The 17,292-nt window shown below is 52.4% G+C and overlaps 1 protein-coding gene across 1 annotated transcript in view; it reads left to right on the top strand.

Moving 5' to 3' along the window:
* Sorcs2 (sortilin related VPS10 domain containing receptor 2) overlaps positions 1–17,292 on the top strand; it is a 478,299-nt gene that overhangs the window by 454,408 nt on the left and 6,599 nt on the right. Inside the window, exons 18-25 of the mRNA XM_004655993.2 lie at positions 584–755; positions 4,607–4,793; positions 8,134–8,267; positions 9,355–9,478; positions 11,129–11,241; positions 12,125–12,250; positions 16,208–16,307; positions 16,858–16,960. Of these exons, the coding sequence (XP_004656050.2) occupies positions 584–755; positions 4,607–4,793; positions 8,134–8,267; positions 9,355–9,478; positions 11,129–11,241; positions 12,125–12,250; positions 16,208–16,307; positions 16,858–16,960 (1,059 nt within the window). The remainder of the gene's footprint in view (positions 1–583; positions 756–4,606; positions 4,794–8,133; positions 8,268–9,354; positions 9,479–11,128; positions 11,242–12,124; positions 12,251–16,207; positions 16,308–16,857; positions 16,961–17,292) is intronic.

The following is a 17,292-nucleotide window of genomic DNA, read 5'->3' as shown; positions in this document are numbered from 1 at the left end:
CCGTTCTTCCACCCATCTACCTACGGATCCATCCATCCATTCATCCATCTGTTAACTCACTCACCCATCCCTTCATCCATCTGCCCTTGGCACAGGCACCGATGGACACTTCTGCTAACAGACCCTGCTTGCCATGCCCCAGTTAGGTGCTGGGAAGAGTGGGTGGGTAGATGAGTGGTGGAAGAGTGGAATTATCCAAAGAGGAAAGCACATTTGTTCATGGCCACCCGGGGAGCCAGGGAAAGGCCTAGGCTAGAGCCCACCCCCTCTTGAACTCTTTGTCATCCATGTTCTCAGTAAGACCTTAGATTCAGACTGGGTCCTCTCATTATTATTATTGTTGTGGTAATGGGGTCAGCCCAAGGACACACTGGCTCCCTACAGCAGATTGGCTCTTCCTGTCTCTCCCTTCTCAACCTCAGTGTTCTCAGCTCTAAAATGGGCAAAAGTGGCCATGAGACAGAGCAAGGAGTGGAGAACAAATAGAGCTGATCGGAGCCAGGAGCTGCCTCTGGACCAGGAGCATATCCCTGTAGCTCACGTAGCTGTCTGCTACTACCCTGACCCTCACTTATTCACCCAGGTACCGGAAGGTGGTGTCCAACATGTGCGAGGGTGGCGTGGACCTTCAACAGAGCCCAGTGCAGCTGCAGTGCCCCCTCACGCCGCCCCGGGGCCTGCAGGTGAGCATCCGAGGTGAGGCGGTGGCTGTGCAACCTGGAGACGACGTGTTGTTTGTCGTGCGGCAGGAGCAGGTGAGTAGCTGACCTCCGGCCTGTCATCTCTAGGGTGGCTTTATCCAGACACCAGGGGCAGACACTGTACAGTGTGGAACACCCACAGAGGCCTTCCTGTCCCCAAGGGCAGAAGGGAAGTGGGGGGGGTGAGCTTTAGTGTGTTTGAGAAGAAGCCGACATACGGAGTGAGTGTGCCAGGTTGTCAGCAGGAAACATGGGCCCCACGTCATGTGTGGAAATACAGTTTACATGTCTGTGTGTGCATATGTGTGCATGTGTGTATATGTGTTTACAAAACTTACAAAAGATGGATTCTTCCCCATAGGGGGAAGTAAAACATTTTTATTCATGTTATTTATTTCTTCTCGTGCTAAGGATGGAATCCAGGGCCTTATGCAAAGCTAGGCCAGCACTCCACCGTTGAGCCACATTCCCAAACTGGCTCTGAGACAATTAAACTTCTAATTGCATTGATTTAGTTGGGTTAGAATCCCAACAAGGGCATAAAGCTAACAGAAATTAGTATTTATACAACCAAAGATAAATCCTGTGAGTGTGCATATACGGATGCAAGTATATAATAAATGCATATAAAGATATAAATACAGGCTTATATATACACACAGATATATATACAAATCTCTGCCCAGTCTCCCACTCTTTCTATTTTTACTTTAGAACAAATGTTACATTTTCTCCTGATTTTTAAAAATAATGTATGATCATTGTAGAATATTTGGAAAATATATTAAAAATATATCAAGGATATAAATATCACTCAAATCCTGCTCCCTGTAAGAACTGTTAATTTTTGTATTTCTCTCTGATCTTTTCAAATTAATAGTTAGCCTACTTATATTTCTAGTTATAAGTAACTGATGCCCAGTACAAGAAATTCAGAAAAAAACATGTGAAAAGTGCAGAAGCAAATGATGATGGAGTCTCCCCGTAGGCCCAGGGCAGGCCCCACTCACAGTCACCGGTCCCTCCAGCACTCGAGGCAGTCTCTCCTCATGAGTCAGTGGGACTCCAGATCTCTGGCCGGTTAACAAACATGCAGTATCATGTGTGGCTTTAAGATTTTGTATGCACCATTCAAATGTCCTCCAGAATACAGTACCACGGTGGGGTGGGCAATTGATGAAGGTCTTTGGTGTTGGAAGCAGGATGCTGGTCTGCAAATAGGGAGACTGAGGCTGAAGGCAGACTGGCCACACACCATCTGTGCACCAGCGCTCTTACAGCCACTTTACTCATAGCACTGCCCCACACTGCCCTGGCAGCCTATCTCACAGGTGCCGACGCCGAGGCTTGCACAAAGCCTCACATGACACTGGGTCCCAGGCCTCAGGACTTCCAGCAGATAGAGCCTAAGTCTGTAGCCCTAGACCTGCGTGGTCCACTGGCTCTGATTCCCTCTGCCCCCAGGTACTCCTGCTGATCAAAACTGGCCACAGGAACCAGCAGGTAGCCCTGGAATAGGGCTGGGTGTCTCTCTTCACAGCAATGCATTAGGGTGACAAGAGGACAACGCCCTGCCCAACCCGGGGTTCCCCAAGACCCTTAGAAGTGACACACTTGAGGCACCCATATTCCTGGTCAGATTCCTGGAAACATGATCATCTGCTGCCCCCTAGAGCCCCACTGTAGCATCTGCATCACATCTGCAGACTGAGGAGGAAGTCCAAATTGTCAGTCCCAAAGGCTAGCTGTCCGGATAGCTCAGGGGATTGGAATGATGTGTGGTGCACCAGAACCTTTCCTAGGGTTGTTCAGAAGGCACAGGCTGGGGTAGGCAGGGGCTAAAATAATGACCCAAAGATGCCTTGGAAAGGGGGCAAGGTAACTCAGGCCTAGCTTCCCAAGGAAAGTATGCAGGAAACTGGGACTGAAGGTGAGTAAAAATACATTCATGCACATGCATATCATGACACATGCACACATACATGTCCACACATTCACATACACTTGCAGGCACAGGCATGGCATGTCACAGACACACACACACACATACACACACACTTACTCGAGTACACATAAGTTGGGCTTAGGAACAGTGCTGGGTTTGGGGAAGCCCAAGTTTTGTAAGTTTGCAGAATTAATGTTATAGTTACCTAAGAGAAGACTTGTGAACATTTTCCCTGCACTTGAATGGTACAGAACAGATCAAGGCAGGGGGACAGTCTCTCCAAACAGAGACAACACCTCCCTCCACTCAGACCTCACAAGGATGTAGACATGAACTCTGAATGGACCACACACCTAAACAGATCATGAGAAAGAGTGCAGCTTTTCAAAGATGCACTACCTCAGCCAACCCCAGAGGCAGGATGGGAGTCCTTAGAGTAGATGAGGAGTCAGGCCCACACAGGGAAACCTTGGAACACTGGGCTTCAGGGTTGAAACTTCAGCTCTGGAAAAGATGTTGCAGTTACCTTCATGGGGAAAAACACCGACCAGAAGCAGCTTATGGGAGGAAAGGGTCTATTTCATGATTTTCCATTATGGCAGAAGAAGCTGGCTCACTCCAACATTCACAGCAGAGAAATGCCAGCACCAACAAACACCAGCCAGCACACAAACTGCTCAACTGGCTCTGCACACACCTTAGGGCTGGACACCTCTTCCCCAGCAGGCTTCTGCCCACTAGAGACTCAAGTTGCAAGCTCAATCTTAATTTAAAAGAATGCTAGAGTCTATACATTCAAACAACCACAGATGCTATCAAGAAAGTAAAAGGCTGCTGCAGAGGCAGAAGGCACATTTGCCAGCCACAGTCTAGCAGGTTCCCATGTTGGGAGGTGTAGAGAATTCTTAGGGTTCACAGTCAGAGTATAAACCAACCAATTCAAAAATGGGCAAGAGGCCAGGTGTGGTGGTACACACCTTTAATCCCAGCACTCAGGAGGTAGAGGTGGGTGGATCACTGTGAGTTTGAGGTCAGTCTGAGACGACATAGTTAATTCCAGGTCAGCCTGGGCTACAGTGAGACCCTACCTCAAAAAATCAAAATTAACAACAAAAATGGGCAAGAGGCATGATGAGACAGTGGACCAGCAGGCTTTGCAGGTGAAAAGTAGTCACATGAAGAGATGCCTGGCACGCATGGTCAGGTGCATTGAAACTGCATGTGGCACTCACATCCGGGACACTGTGCAGAAAACCTCCCTCACCAGAGCGAATAGGGGGTGGATGGTCCCCTCACTCCTCACCCTGCTCTGCAAGGAGAACAGTGGGCAGGGAGTCTGCCTCCCAAGCCTGCCTCCATCTTGTACCCTATAAAATGGGTGTGACAGAGCACCATACATGCTAGGTACTGGGGATGACATCAAATGATAAACTGACTTCAAACAACACGAGACTTGAGAGAAGGGCCCATTCGGCCTCAACCAGCTTCCACAGCCTCTTGGCTTGTGGCTGCCCTGCTTCTGGGTTTGCCTCTGGGTCCACATGTGCCCTTCCTGGTGTCCTTATCTCTTCAAGAACCCTACACTTGCATTTCCAGCAGTCATATTTTATTTGCTATTGAAGAGACCTCCTGGCAGAATCACCAAAGCCGTCTCCAGGGAGAGACTCTGGATTGCCTTCCCAGCCCTGTGGCCTGGCTTAGGCCTTACGGATCCCAGAGTGGATCCCACTCTGATTCAGATAACTTCCTTAAGTCACCTAGGGTATCTTCATCTAGCAGCTGGGTGACTGTTCTTCTTGAAGGACAGCCCATCATGATCCCCTGAGCTGCCTTCCAGCCTTCCATTGCAGGCTGGGGCTCCAAGCCCAGCTCCCTGTGGGAAGGAGGGAAGGAGTGGAATGTGGTATGGGTCCCCAGCCTCAGTGGCCACTCCTGAGAGGCTTTGTGGTATTTCCCACAGGGTGACATCCTGACCACCAAGTACCAGGTGGACCTTGGGGATGGCTTCAAGGCCATGTACGTGAATCTCACACTGACAGAGGAGCCCATTCGGCACCGCTATGAAAGCCCTGGTGTCTACCGAGTTTCCGTGAGGGCGGAGAACATGGCGGGCCACGATGAGGCTGTGCTCTTTGTCCAGGTCAATTGTAAGTTCATGGCTCCTTTGAGGCTGGGAGCCTCTCCTGTGACACAGAAATCCTGGGTCTTGAGGAAGCATGGGGAGTCCTGGGGGGCTGCTGCAAGTCCCAGTCCTCAGGGTACCAAAGCCCAGATTTAAACCATAACAAATGGTGATGGTGCGGGTGATCATGCTGACCGTGATGAGGAAGAGGTGGTGGTGGAGAGCGTGGTGCTTGGCATCCCGGGGTAGTTGCACTGGGTTCAGACCCAACCCCTGATGATCTTCATGGTACTGATATGGGGGGGTGGGCAAAGGAGTGGGAAGGTGGCAACAATTGTGATTGCAGTGGTGGTGACAATAGTGATGATGGTGGTAGAGACGTTGGTGATTGATGATTCTGGTAATAATGGTGATAGCAATGATGGTGCTGGAGGTGATGGTGGTGGTGGTGATCCAAATTCTATACACAAATAGCACCAAAGGTTTCAGAACCTTGTGGACAGTTTTAGTCTAAGGAACAACCTTACTTCTCTGCTACCAATTTTCTGGATTAGGTACTTTTGTGTTGCTATAACCACAATCTTACAGGAACAATGTAAGGGGGATTTGTTTGGGCCTTTATGTTTTCAGACCATTGCAGCTTGGAAGGCATAGTGGAGTTCCTGGTGGCAGGAGCACGCAGCAGCTTGAGGCTCCTCACAGTATAGGGTGCCAGGAAGCAGGGAGTGACGCTGGTACTAGGGGCCGAGCTGCAGCCTTTCAAGGCCTGCCTGCAATAGTCTACGTCCACCAGCTAAGGCCCACCTCCTAAGGTTCCCAGCCATCCAAAATAGTGTCACAAGCTGTGGAAGAAACACTGAAAACATAAGCATGAGGGGACATTTTAACTTTACCCCATAACAAATGAAGGTGCTGGTGACTATGCTAATGGGGATAACTATAATGACGGTGGTGGTGGTGGTGGTGATGTGGTGACACTGGTGGTGGTGGTGGTGGTGATGTGGTGACACTGGTGGTGGTGGTGGTGGTGATGTGGTGACACTGGTGGTGGTGGTGGTGGTGATGCGGTGACACTGGTGGTGGTGGTGGTGATGTGGTGACACTGGGGGTGGTGGTGGTGATGCGGTGACACTGGGGGTGGTGGTGGTGATGTGGTGACACTGGGGGTGGTGGTGGTGGTGATGTGGTGACACTGGGGGTGGTGGTGGTGATGTGGTGACACTGGGGGTGGTGGTGGTGATGTGGTGACACTGGTGGTGGTGGTGATGTGGTGACACTGGTGGTGGTGGTGGTGGTGATGTGGTGACACTGGTGGTGGTGGTGGTGGTGATGTGGTGACACTGGGGGTGGTGGTGGTGATGTGGTGACACTGGGGGTGGTGGTGGTGGTGATGTGGTGACACTGGTGGTGGTGGTGGTGGTGATGCGGTGACACTGGTGGTGGTGGTGGTGATGTGGTGACACTGGGGGTGGTGGTGGTGATGTGGTGACACTGGGGGTGGTGGTGGTGATGTGGTGACACTGGTGGTGGTGGTGGTGATGTGGTGACACTGGTGGTGGTGGTGGTGATGTGGTGACACTGGTGGTGGTGGTGGTGGTGATGTGGTGACACTGGTGGTGGTGGTGGTGGTGATGTGGTGACACTGGGGGTGGTGGTGGTGATGTGGTGACACTGGTGGTGGTGGTGGTGATGTGGTGACACTGGGGGTGGTGGTGGTGATGTGGTGACACTGGTGGTGGTGGTGGTGATGTGGTGACACTGGGGGTGGTGGTGGTGATGTGGTGACACTGGGGGTGGTGGTGGTGATGTGGTGACACTGGGGGTGGTGGTGGTGATGTGGTGACACTGGTGGTGGTGGTGGTGGTGATGTGGTGACACTGGTGGTGGTGGTGGTGGTGATGCGGTGACACTGGTGGTGGTGGTGGTGATGTGGTGACACTGGGGGTGGTGGTGGTGATGCGGTGACACTGGTGGTGGTGGTGGTGATGTGGTGACACGGGGGGTGGTGGTGATGATGTGGTGACACTGGTGGTGGTGGTGGTGGTGATGTGGTGACACTGGGGGTGGTGGTGGTGATGTGGTGACACTGGTGGTGGTGGTGGTGGTGATGTGGTGACACTGGGGGTGGTGGTGGTGATGTGGTGACACTGGGGGTGGTGGTGGTGATGTGGTGACACTGGGGGTGGTGGTGGTGATGTGGTGACACTGGTGGTGGTGGTGGTGGTGATGTGGTGACACTGGTGGTGGTGGTGGTGATGTGGTGACACTGGGGGTGGTGGTGGTGGTGATGTGGTGACACTGGTGGTGGTGGTGGTGGTGATGTGGTGACACTGGTGGTGGTGGTGGTGGTGATGCGGTGACACTGGTGGTGGTGGTGGTGATGTGGTGACACTGGGGGTGGTGGTGGTGATGCGGTGACACTGGTGGTGGTGGTGGTGATGTGGTGACACTGGGGGTGGTGGTGGTGATGTGGTGACACTGGTGGTGGTGGTGGTGGTGATGTGGTGACACTGGGGGTGGTGGTGGTGATGTGGTGACACTGGGGGTGGTGGTGGTGGTGATGTGGTGACACTGGTGGTGGTGGTGGTGATGTGGTGACACTGGGGGTGGTGGTGGTGATGTGGTGACACTGGTGGTGGTGGTGGTGGTGATGTGGTGACACTGGGGGTGGTAGTGGTGATGTGGTGACACTGGTGGTGGTGGTGGTGGTGATGTGGTGACACTGGGGGTGGTGGTGGTGATGTGGTGACACTGGGGGGGGTGGTGGTGATGTGGTGACACTGGTGGTGGTGGTGGTGGTGATGTGGTGACACTGGTGGTGGTGGTGGTGGTGATGTGGTGACACTGGGGGTGGTGGTGGTGATGTGGTGACACTGGTGGTGGTGGTGGTGGTGATGTGGTGACACTGGGGGTGGTGGTGGTGATGTAGTGACACTGGTGGTGGTGGTGGTGGTGATGTGGTGACACTGGGGGTGGTGGTGGTGATGTGGTGACACTGGGGGTGGTGGTGGTGGTGATGTGGTGACACTGGTGGTGGTGGTGGTGATGTGGTGACACTGGTGGTGGTGGTGGTAATGTGGTGACACTGGTGGTGGTGGTGGCGACAGTGATGAGTATGGGGATGATGGTGAGATGGTTGTGGTGGCAATGATGGTGATGATAGTAACAGTAGTGATGATGGTGATGGTTGTGGTGGTGGCAGAAATGGTGATGATGGTTATGGTGGTGGTTGTGGAAATGGTGATAAGTGGTAGTGATGGCAGTAATGTAGCAATCAAGCTGACCTAGACAGTGACTAGCAGGCCCCTCTGAAAGGCACTGTCCCTCACTGTCCTCTAAATGTGGACATTTTGGTGACCCTACAGCTCCTCTGCAGGCCCTTTACTTGGAGGTGGTCCCTGTCATTGGAATCAACCAGGAGGTGAACCTCACTGCTGTGCTGCTGCCTCTGAACCCTAACCTCACCATCTTCTACTGGTGGATTGGCCACAGCCTGCAGGTGAGTCCCACCTCTCCTCCTATAGGTTCCCACCTGGTGCATGAAGTGGGCAGGATGCTGTCTTAGGGACCTGGCAGCAAGGCACAGTGTAGCTGCCCACCCTAAAGACCCTCCTGAGTCCATTGTGAGGGACCAGTCCTGACCCTCCTCCAGGCAGCGCCGCCCTGAGCATCAGCTTGGGCTTTGTCTGCTCAGGGACCCAGCATGGGTTAGATAAGGCCCTGGATAGTCCTACCAGAGAGATGGGGCATGGGACCCAAGCTAGGGCATGGCATGTGTCACAAGGGGGCAAAGGTGAGGGATGGGGCGGCCATGTGTACTGGAGTGGTTGGGGAGGGTTCTGTGGAGGGCTGAGTGTGCCTGTGAGCAGTGGGGAGCCAGGGAGAGTTCTTAAGCAAGAGACAGTATGATTCAGCAGGGTGTCATTAACAGGACAAGGCTATTGTCCACAGGGAGGGAACCTCTAGACCCACAGGGGAGACCGCTTCCTCATCTAGCAGGTGGCAGTCCTGCTGGTGACAAAGAGGATGGGGAGACAAAGAGTAAGGCTGTAGACACAGGGTGCTCTGCCTGGGGGACAGCTCCAGAAAGGAGTAGCCACTTCAGCTCTGAGGCTCTTGACCCTGCTACCTCATTCACCTTCTACAGCCTCTGCCTCTGTACCTACAAGGGTGTGCCCTTATTGACAAGGTGACATCACCACCCATCCGCCTGCCCACAATGAGTAAGGCTGCTTTCTGCCACAGCTGGCACTGGGTCATGGATGGGAAAGTGAACCACGATGGGATATGGACCCCACTTGATGCCCAGTACTCTGCTAAAAGTCTCTTAAAAGTCTGCTAAAAGTATGGGCCGACCCTGGAATGGTGTGTCCATGCTATGGAAACAAAGCATGCTTCCCATACCACTAAGAGCAGGGCCCCTTGCCCCCCAACACCTCTTAGGCACTATCATAATGGAAGCCTCACCAGCCTACTTGCTGATGAGAGCCAGACCAGGCACAGTACCACAGTGGCCCTGGCAGCAGACTGAGAGCCAGCATCCCCATGTCCTGCCAGTCTGGACCTGAGCCTGCTTATGCCCACAGCCCCTGCTCTCTCTGGACAACTCGGTGACAACACGTTTCTCTGACACGGGAGAGGTGCGTGTGACGGTGCAGGCGGCCTGTGGGAACTCGGTGCTGCAGGACTCCAGGGTCGTCCGTGTGCTGGGTGAGCCCCACTTCCAGGGCATCGTGTCCTCAGCTTTGATCCTAGGGTTGAGCCCCATAAGTGCACAGCTCTAGAGAACATGGTCACCCATGAGTGGCCCTGGATTGGAGACAGTGGGCCCAGGTGGTTTTGATATCTGAACTGGCTGTATAGCCTTGACAAAGTGCCCTAGCTCCTCTGATCTCAGTTTCCATCTCTGTAAAGCAAGCACTATGCCTCATGACACTCATGAGCCACAGCACAGTCTGTTGCTCAAGTGACTTGACAAGATCATCCACAGAAAGAACACTAGGCCAGCCACCTCCACAGGAAGTCCATTTGTACCCACCACTCTAAAGACAGTCTATAAGAGAACTCCCAAAGATAGGTGCTCATTTATCTGTTTATTTATTTTTATTTATTTACTTATTTGAGAACAACAGAGACAGAAAGAGAGAGAGAGAGAGAGAGAGAGAGAGAGAGAGAGAGAGAGAATGGGCACACCAGGGCCTCCAGCCACTACAAACAAACTCCAGATGCATGTGCCACCATGTGCATCTGGCTTATATTAGTCCTGGGGAATCGAGCCTCAAACAGCGGTCCTTACACTTCACTGGCAAGTGCTTAATGGGTGAGCCATCTCTCCAGCCCAGGTGCTCACTTATCTTTGCTCCCTGGGGTGCTTGGCCCCTCAGGAAAACAGTTACCATAGAAGAACCCATCTTGAGGAGGAGGAGACCCCACACTCTGTTACCCCATCACCATACCAATGAACTTCATTTTGCTACCCCAGCCAGTCTTCCCTTTACCATAGAGCTGTGGCTATCTTCACTGTAGGACACTGGGTCATAATCCACAAAGCACTATCATTTGAGCAAAAGGAGGACTGAAAGTCAGGGCAGACGTGACAGCTTAGCCCTGTAATTCCTGTAACTCAAGAACAGAGCCCTGGAGGCTGGGAGATGTCTTAGTGGGTAAAGCACTTACCTTTCAAGCACAAGGACCTGAGTTTGGTCCTCAGTATTCACATAAAAGCTGGGTATGACAGTACATATTTGCAATCCCAGTACTGTGAAAGCAGATACAGATGGATCTCTGTGGGGCTCACTGGCCAACCAGTCTAGCCTAATTGGTGATTTCCTGGTCATTGAGAGACCCTGTCTCAATAGAAGTGGATGGCATACCTGAGAATGACACCGAGGTTGTCCTCTGGCCTCCATATGCACATACATGTGCATTTGCACATGAACATGCACACATGCATGTGCACACATACACAAAAAGAAAGAAAAACAGCTGTAAGCTGTGAGGCTTGGGAAATGTGGGAGAAGGAGAAGATGAGGCCTCTTAGAGGACCAGTGAATTGAAGTCCAGGGATTCCTGAGGAAGGAGAGGCCAACCTCAAAGGGGTGTATGTCTTTGTGAAGGGCAGATCTTGTAGAGCATGCTTTCACTGTGCCAAGCTGTCTTCTAAGGTCAGGAGCCATCGTCATTGTCACCAGGTGAGTGAGCCCTGCCTGGAACAGCTACACAGCTGTTGTCTTCCAAATACAGAGCCAGAACCACCCTGACCTCTTCAGAAGACCATGGGGACACATGACATGTACCACCGTCCTGGAGGGTCCAAGAACCATGCAGGCCTGACTGGCTCCTGCTCTGTCCTCTTTCCAGATCAATTCCAGGTGGTGCCTCTACAGTTCTCCAGTGACCTAGACACTTACAACCCCAACACCCCTGAATGGAGGGATGATGTGGGCCTGGTGGTCACACGGCTGCTCGCCAAGGTACTGAGTGGATTGGACATCAGGCTCCCCACACCTGTAGCCAGACTGTGGGCCAGGGCACCATGGGCAAGACAGGGCCAGTGGAGGGGGTCTTAGGACTGAGCAGGTCACTGCCTTGGCTTGGGAATGCAAAGAGAGAGACGCGACTCTCATCCTACATGCTAGCTGTGCAGGTCCATGTCCTCCAGCACTCTTAAAGCTGGATTCATCTTCTGAGATAAACTCTGCAGGCAGAGGAAGAAACCTGGGCAACCACGGCTTTCAGGCAGCTGAAAATAAAGGCAGTGCCCTCAAGTGTGCAGTGAGATGCCCAAGGTCTTTGGGCCCCAGAGAGAGAGAGAGGCCATCCCCTAGAAACACCCAAAGCTGTCACAGGCATAGGTCTATCCTGGCCTTATCCTCTGAAAAGTGCTGGTTAAATTGTGCTGGGCAATGAAAGATGAACAAGAGTCTATCACATGATAGTATATGGAGGGGGCCTCACAGGAGGCATAGTGACATATAGGAGCTAAGTCTGGTGAGTTGGAATATGTGGGTGTGGGCCTGGGGCAGAGCTGGAACAGGAATTGGTAGAGAGGGCCATAGTTGGAGGACAGTATCCACTCAACCTCAGGATGAGGAATGAGCCTAAGGATAGGCCTAGGCAGTATGAAGGCCATGGCCCAGACCCCACAGGGCTGAGGGACAGCAGCATGGGACAGGAGGTAGCATAGGATGCCTTGGGATTTCCAGCCAGGTATAGGTATGTATGGGACAGAAGCAATGTGTAAGACAGGTGAAGAGGATTTACCTAGCCAGGAAGGGAGAGCCGATGTTCCTGGAGGTCAGGCATGTGTCAGAGGATGAGAAAAAGGCAATCAAAGTAGCCTGTCTGTCCCCACAGGAGACCAGCATCCCCGAGGAGCTGCTAGTGACTGTGGTGAAGCCAGGGCTGCCCACCTTGGCTGACCTATATGTGCTCCTGCCCCCTCCCAGGCCCACAAGGAAGAGGAGCCTCACAGGCGACAAGGTATGGGTATAGCCACCTGCTCCCAGGTTCTCCCTGCACAGCAGGACTGTGTGGCCAAGTGTCAGGTGAGGCCATTGCAAATAAGCAGGGATATCTTTGTGGGGAATCACCTAAAGGTTTATTCGTGGTCATGTTGCAGTCTGTCTGGCTCTTCCCTCTGGAGGTCATGTCTCCTCCAGAGTCACTGAGACAGGCAGCCTGATGGCAGCAGGCTGGGCCACTGCCACTGGTGGGATGGTTTTACTTATCTCATACCATTGGCTTGAGCAGATCACATGATCAAGCTCTACTGCAAGGAGTACTGGGATGCACAGGCAAAACCCTGTATTGTAGGATCCAAGACAGACTAGAAATCAGCTCCATGTAGTTACCAAACATTCCACAGGACAGCTGCCATGTACAGCCCTGGTGGGAGAGCTGCTGAGTGACATGTCTGGGAAACCCTTTGTGCCCACTTGGGTAACAAACTTCAAAATCAGACACCACCGTAAGTGCAGACCAGGAGAAACCAGAACCTTACATGTTCTAGTGGTATTGTACAGCCGTTGTGGACAAAGGGCTCATGGCTCTTCGGTAAGTGACACAGAGTGACCTCGTGGTCTGGCATGTGCACTCCTAGTGAATACCCAAGAGAAATGGAATGTGCATGACACAGCATCTGCACACACACATATTATATGTAGCAGCCCAGAATGGGGACATTCAATTGTCCCTGAGCTGAGGAATGAATTAGCAAGCTAGAGTGTCCACGTGAGTGAGGCAGCATCTTCCCTGAGCCGTGAGCCATGCTAGTATGACAAGTCTGCAACACAGCAGGCCTGACTACAGTAGCCAGAAACCACAGGCTATTTCCATGATGCAGCAGGGTATGCAGACCCCTAGACACAGAAAGATGGGCAGTGGTTGTTGGGATGGAAGCTTGGAAGGGACAGATGAAGCACAGGGGTTCTTCTGCAGATGATAGGGGAACTGTATGATCCCACATGGCTGTTCAGGAGCACATATAGTAGCCCAGAACACACAAGGAGGGAAGAAGTGAGCATAGCATCTGAATTGGCCAGAGACATGACATGGACAGGGTGGCCAGTGACCTGAATGTAGTGTTTAGATCCAGATCAGGGCCTGGGCAGTGCAGACCCAGTGTTCCATGTAGGTCTCACAGTGCCGATGAGGGAGGGAGGCCAGCGAGCCAGAGCCCCGAGGCCCACAGCAATCAACAGTGCTTCTCCAGGCTACATCATCAGGAAACATCCCGCTTACAATTGCACCAGAACAGATAAAGCACTTAGGAATGAGCTACAGATGGGCATGGTGGAGCATGCCTTTAACCCCAGCACTCAGGAGGCAGAAGTAGGAGGATTGCCATGAGTTCGAGGCCAGGCTGAGACTACATAGTGAATTCCAGGTCAGCCTGAGCTACAGTGAGACCCTACCTCAGGGGAAAAAAAAAAAAAAGGAAAGAAAAGAAGCAAAGACATGAGCTACAAACACGGATGAGAAACCCAGGGTGACCTGAAATGAAGAGACCATCTGCGCTCATAGAGTAAAAGGATCAGTTGCCAAAATGTTTATCCTACCCAATCTATCTACTGAGTAATGTGTCTGCTGGGATTTTAACAGGATAGAAGGCAACTCTGACATTTCCATGGAGCCACAAAAGGCAATGAAAATGTCAAGTGGTCTTGAACCACACATGAAGCTAGATACACCACACATACTTCAAAGCATCCAAAATCATGGTTACCTAGCCCACACAGCATGGCCCTGAAACCAGATGCAGCAGCCCAGGGTGCAGAAAGGAGGCCGGAAGTAAATCCATGCATGTGTGCCCAATCGGCCTTCAACAAGGAACCAAGAACACACTGCGAGGAAAGGGCAGTCTCTCCAGTATAATGGTGCTTGGGAAACCAGACCTCCAGCCACATGTAGAAGAATGGAATTGGACCTTTGCCTCAGGCCACATTAAATAAAAAAAAAAAGAAACACAGAAATCAACTGAGCTGGGCATGCTGGTGCACACCTTTAATCCCAACACTTGAGAGGCAGAGGCAGGATTGCCATGAGTTTGAGGTCAGCCTGAGATGACATAATGAATTCCAGATCAGCCTGAACTAGAGTAAGACTCTACCTCAAAAAAATAAAAATAAAAACTGGACTAAAGACCCAACTGTCAAACTGTAAAAGTAAATGGAAAATGGGGGTGAAGAATGATATATTGGTTTAGGCAAGAGACAGTGACCATGTGTGTGGCCAGGGACTCCGCTCTTGTTTTATCCTCCACAGAAACAAAAGCACACATCCACACCGACACATGTCCACAGAGTGCACAGCTGTTAGTTGGCCCTACATGGGCCCAACTTGGTGGAGTGACCCTCAAAACAGGTAGCAAAGGCAAAGGAGACAATGGCTTCATCAAGCTAAGGTGCATGTGTAAGGAGATCATACATAGGGCTGGAGGGAAGTGCCTTGGACATGTAATTCACATGCAAAGTATGCAGAGGACTGAACCAACCACATCACAGAAAAACAACCCAATTCAAATAAGACTGAAGGCCAGAGCGGGGACAGTAGGCTCAAGAAGTACTCCATAGTGATGCTTATCAAATCCAACTCCAGAAGACGCTGCCCTTACCATAGGGCCACTCCCTGCCCAGACCCAGGACCCTCACTGGACAGGCCAGTGGTCCAGCCTGGAAGGTGTCGCATGTTCATCCATGTTTTTCACCATCTGGAACAGAGTCCCAGAATGTGCTTTACCTGTTAGAGGATCCCTGTGGCCTACCATCCCAAGGGGCCCCTTTCCAATATGTGGTGCAGAAAGACAAGCCCTAAATAACCCCTCTGGCCAACTGGCTCCATCCTGGGACAGTGTGAGTCACCTAGGCACCCAGGAGGCCCTTGGTTGGCTGCTCCCTGGGGTGGCAGTGTTCCAGGAGTTAGTGAGCCCTGTATTACCTCAGTGAACTCTGTGCTGAAACAAAATACCTGACCAAAAGCAACTTAGGAAAGGAAGGCTTCATGTCAGTTTTCAGATTGAGGTGATGGTCCACCGTGGTGTGAGGCAGCTGGCCACTCTCAGTCCGTAGTGAGGAAGTAGAGAAGTGATTAGCTCACTTTCCCTGATTCAGTCCAGGGAATGATGCCACCTACCATTAATATGGGCCTTTCTACCTAAATTGACTTAACCTAGGAAAAATCCCTCACATATATGCCCAGAGATTTGTTTCCATGGTGATCCTAAATCTTGTCAAGTTGAAAACCAGGATTGACCATCAAGGAGGGAGGGCCCAGAGTGCAGGGGGAGGCACAGCCCCCTCTCCCCAGAGGCCAGAAGCTGGGGGATGGCTAGTTCTGGGCCTGGGCCCATTACCACTTCCAAGAGCTCTGAGATCAGGGACACAGAAATGCAGGATGAGTGTCAGCAGAGACAGCCAGGCCTCCACTCTGAGGCCTGCACAGAGCCTCTGCATGAGCACACAGGGGAGCGGTGAGGCATGGAAGAGCCCTGCGAGGCTCTCAGTGCTGCAGCTATCTGCCATGTCTCATGGTGCCATGGCTCACCAGGCTCACTGTCACCTGGCTGTCCAGCCCAGACAACACCCTTCCTGCTCCCTCAGGTCGGGTATCCTTCCCTGCCTTGTCCTCTTTGTGGTCTTCCACCCCAGGAGCTCCACCAACCATGGACAGAACGAGACCTCCCAGAGCACGCTGAGTGTATGGACCCACATATACCATACACCTATGTCTCTGTCCCTACAAAAGCAAGAGCTTGCTGAGGTCCCTTCCATGTGCCTTCTGGTAAAGCTAGCTGGCACACTCTCATTCCATTCCCTGTGGAAGGCACTGAAGGACAGGTGGCATCTGTCCCCACCACCAGCACTAGTGTTGGGTGGTACTAACCCCACTGCTGGGTCTCTACACTGTTGCCCTGAGGCCTCACACTCCCTCTGCTTTCAGAGACTGACGGCCATCCAGCAGGTGCTGAGTGACCACAAGATCAGCTTCCTCCTTCGAGGCGGGCTTCGCATCCTGGTGGCCCTGAGGGACATGGATGCAGGTGAGAGGCCTAGCTTGGGGCCCGTAGGGGGTGGAGTGGAAGTGAATTCAGGGCCCTGGATAATGAGAGAAGCTGTGGTCGTCAGGCCACGACCTTCCCCTGCCCACTACACACTCCTGCTGGCTGAGGGATCCTGGTTAGATCCACTAACCCTCAGGTCGTCCTTCTGGGTTTCAACACCTCTGCCAAGGAAGCCACCCTTTACTCACACTCACAGGGACTTGAGAGGCTTCTGCCCTCGCTCCCTCATGGGGCAAGCCTCTAGGTCACTTCTATGTCTCCCCACAAGGCAAAGTGTCTGGAAGTTTGCATCTGTGCTGCAGGCATGATACCCATCAGGAACCTACTTACCCCACGTCAGTACAAAGGTGGAGGTGTCTGTCCCCTCAAGGGCCAGCCACAGCAGTCCTGCCTGCTGAGCACAGACAGAAGCCAACTCCTCCAAGGCCATGCAGCATCCACTCCTTCCTAACCCATGTCCCTTCAGCTTGTCCAGGGATGGGGCTGGGGATGGTGAGCCACAGCTGTCCCTCTCTCTGCTCTCTTGTAGGTTCTCAAAGGCCAAGTGGCAGCAGCGGGCACTGGGCAGTGGTGGTTCTCTTCGTTATCGGACTCTTTGCCATGGGAGCGCTCATCCTCTACAAGTTCAAAAGGCAAGGCCACAAGGCGGTCTTGACATACATGAGCAGCTCTAGACAATCAACAGGCCGTGGCCTCCCAGAGGGCCATGGAGGGAGGCGATGTGAGTCTGCACAACTCTGAGTCCAGAAAGGCAGGAGCTCCAAGTGTAAGGTTGGCAGCTGGCAGGGCCTATGCTGGAGCGGGAATGCCAAGTCTCCTAGGTGTGTGTGAGGGATGGCTTCTGGGACGATGGAGTCCCTCCTTTGTCACGTCAGTGTGCAGAGCTGGGCCAAATGAGCAGGCATCCCAGGGTGGTGACCACAGCAAGGTGCAATCCACTCCATGGGTATCCTCAAGGAGGTTT

Source organism: Jaculus jaculus, chromosome 11 (assembly GCF_020740685.1).
Source record: "Jaculus jaculus isolate mJacJac1 chromosome 11, mJacJac1.mat.Y.cur, whole genome shotgun sequence".
Lineage (NCBI taxonomy): Eukaryota > Metazoa > Chordata > Mammalia > Rodentia > Dipodidae > Jaculus > Jaculus jaculus.
The sequence above is the reverse complement of the archived record's forward strand: the minus strand, read 5'-3'. Positions and strand labels throughout refer to the sequence as shown.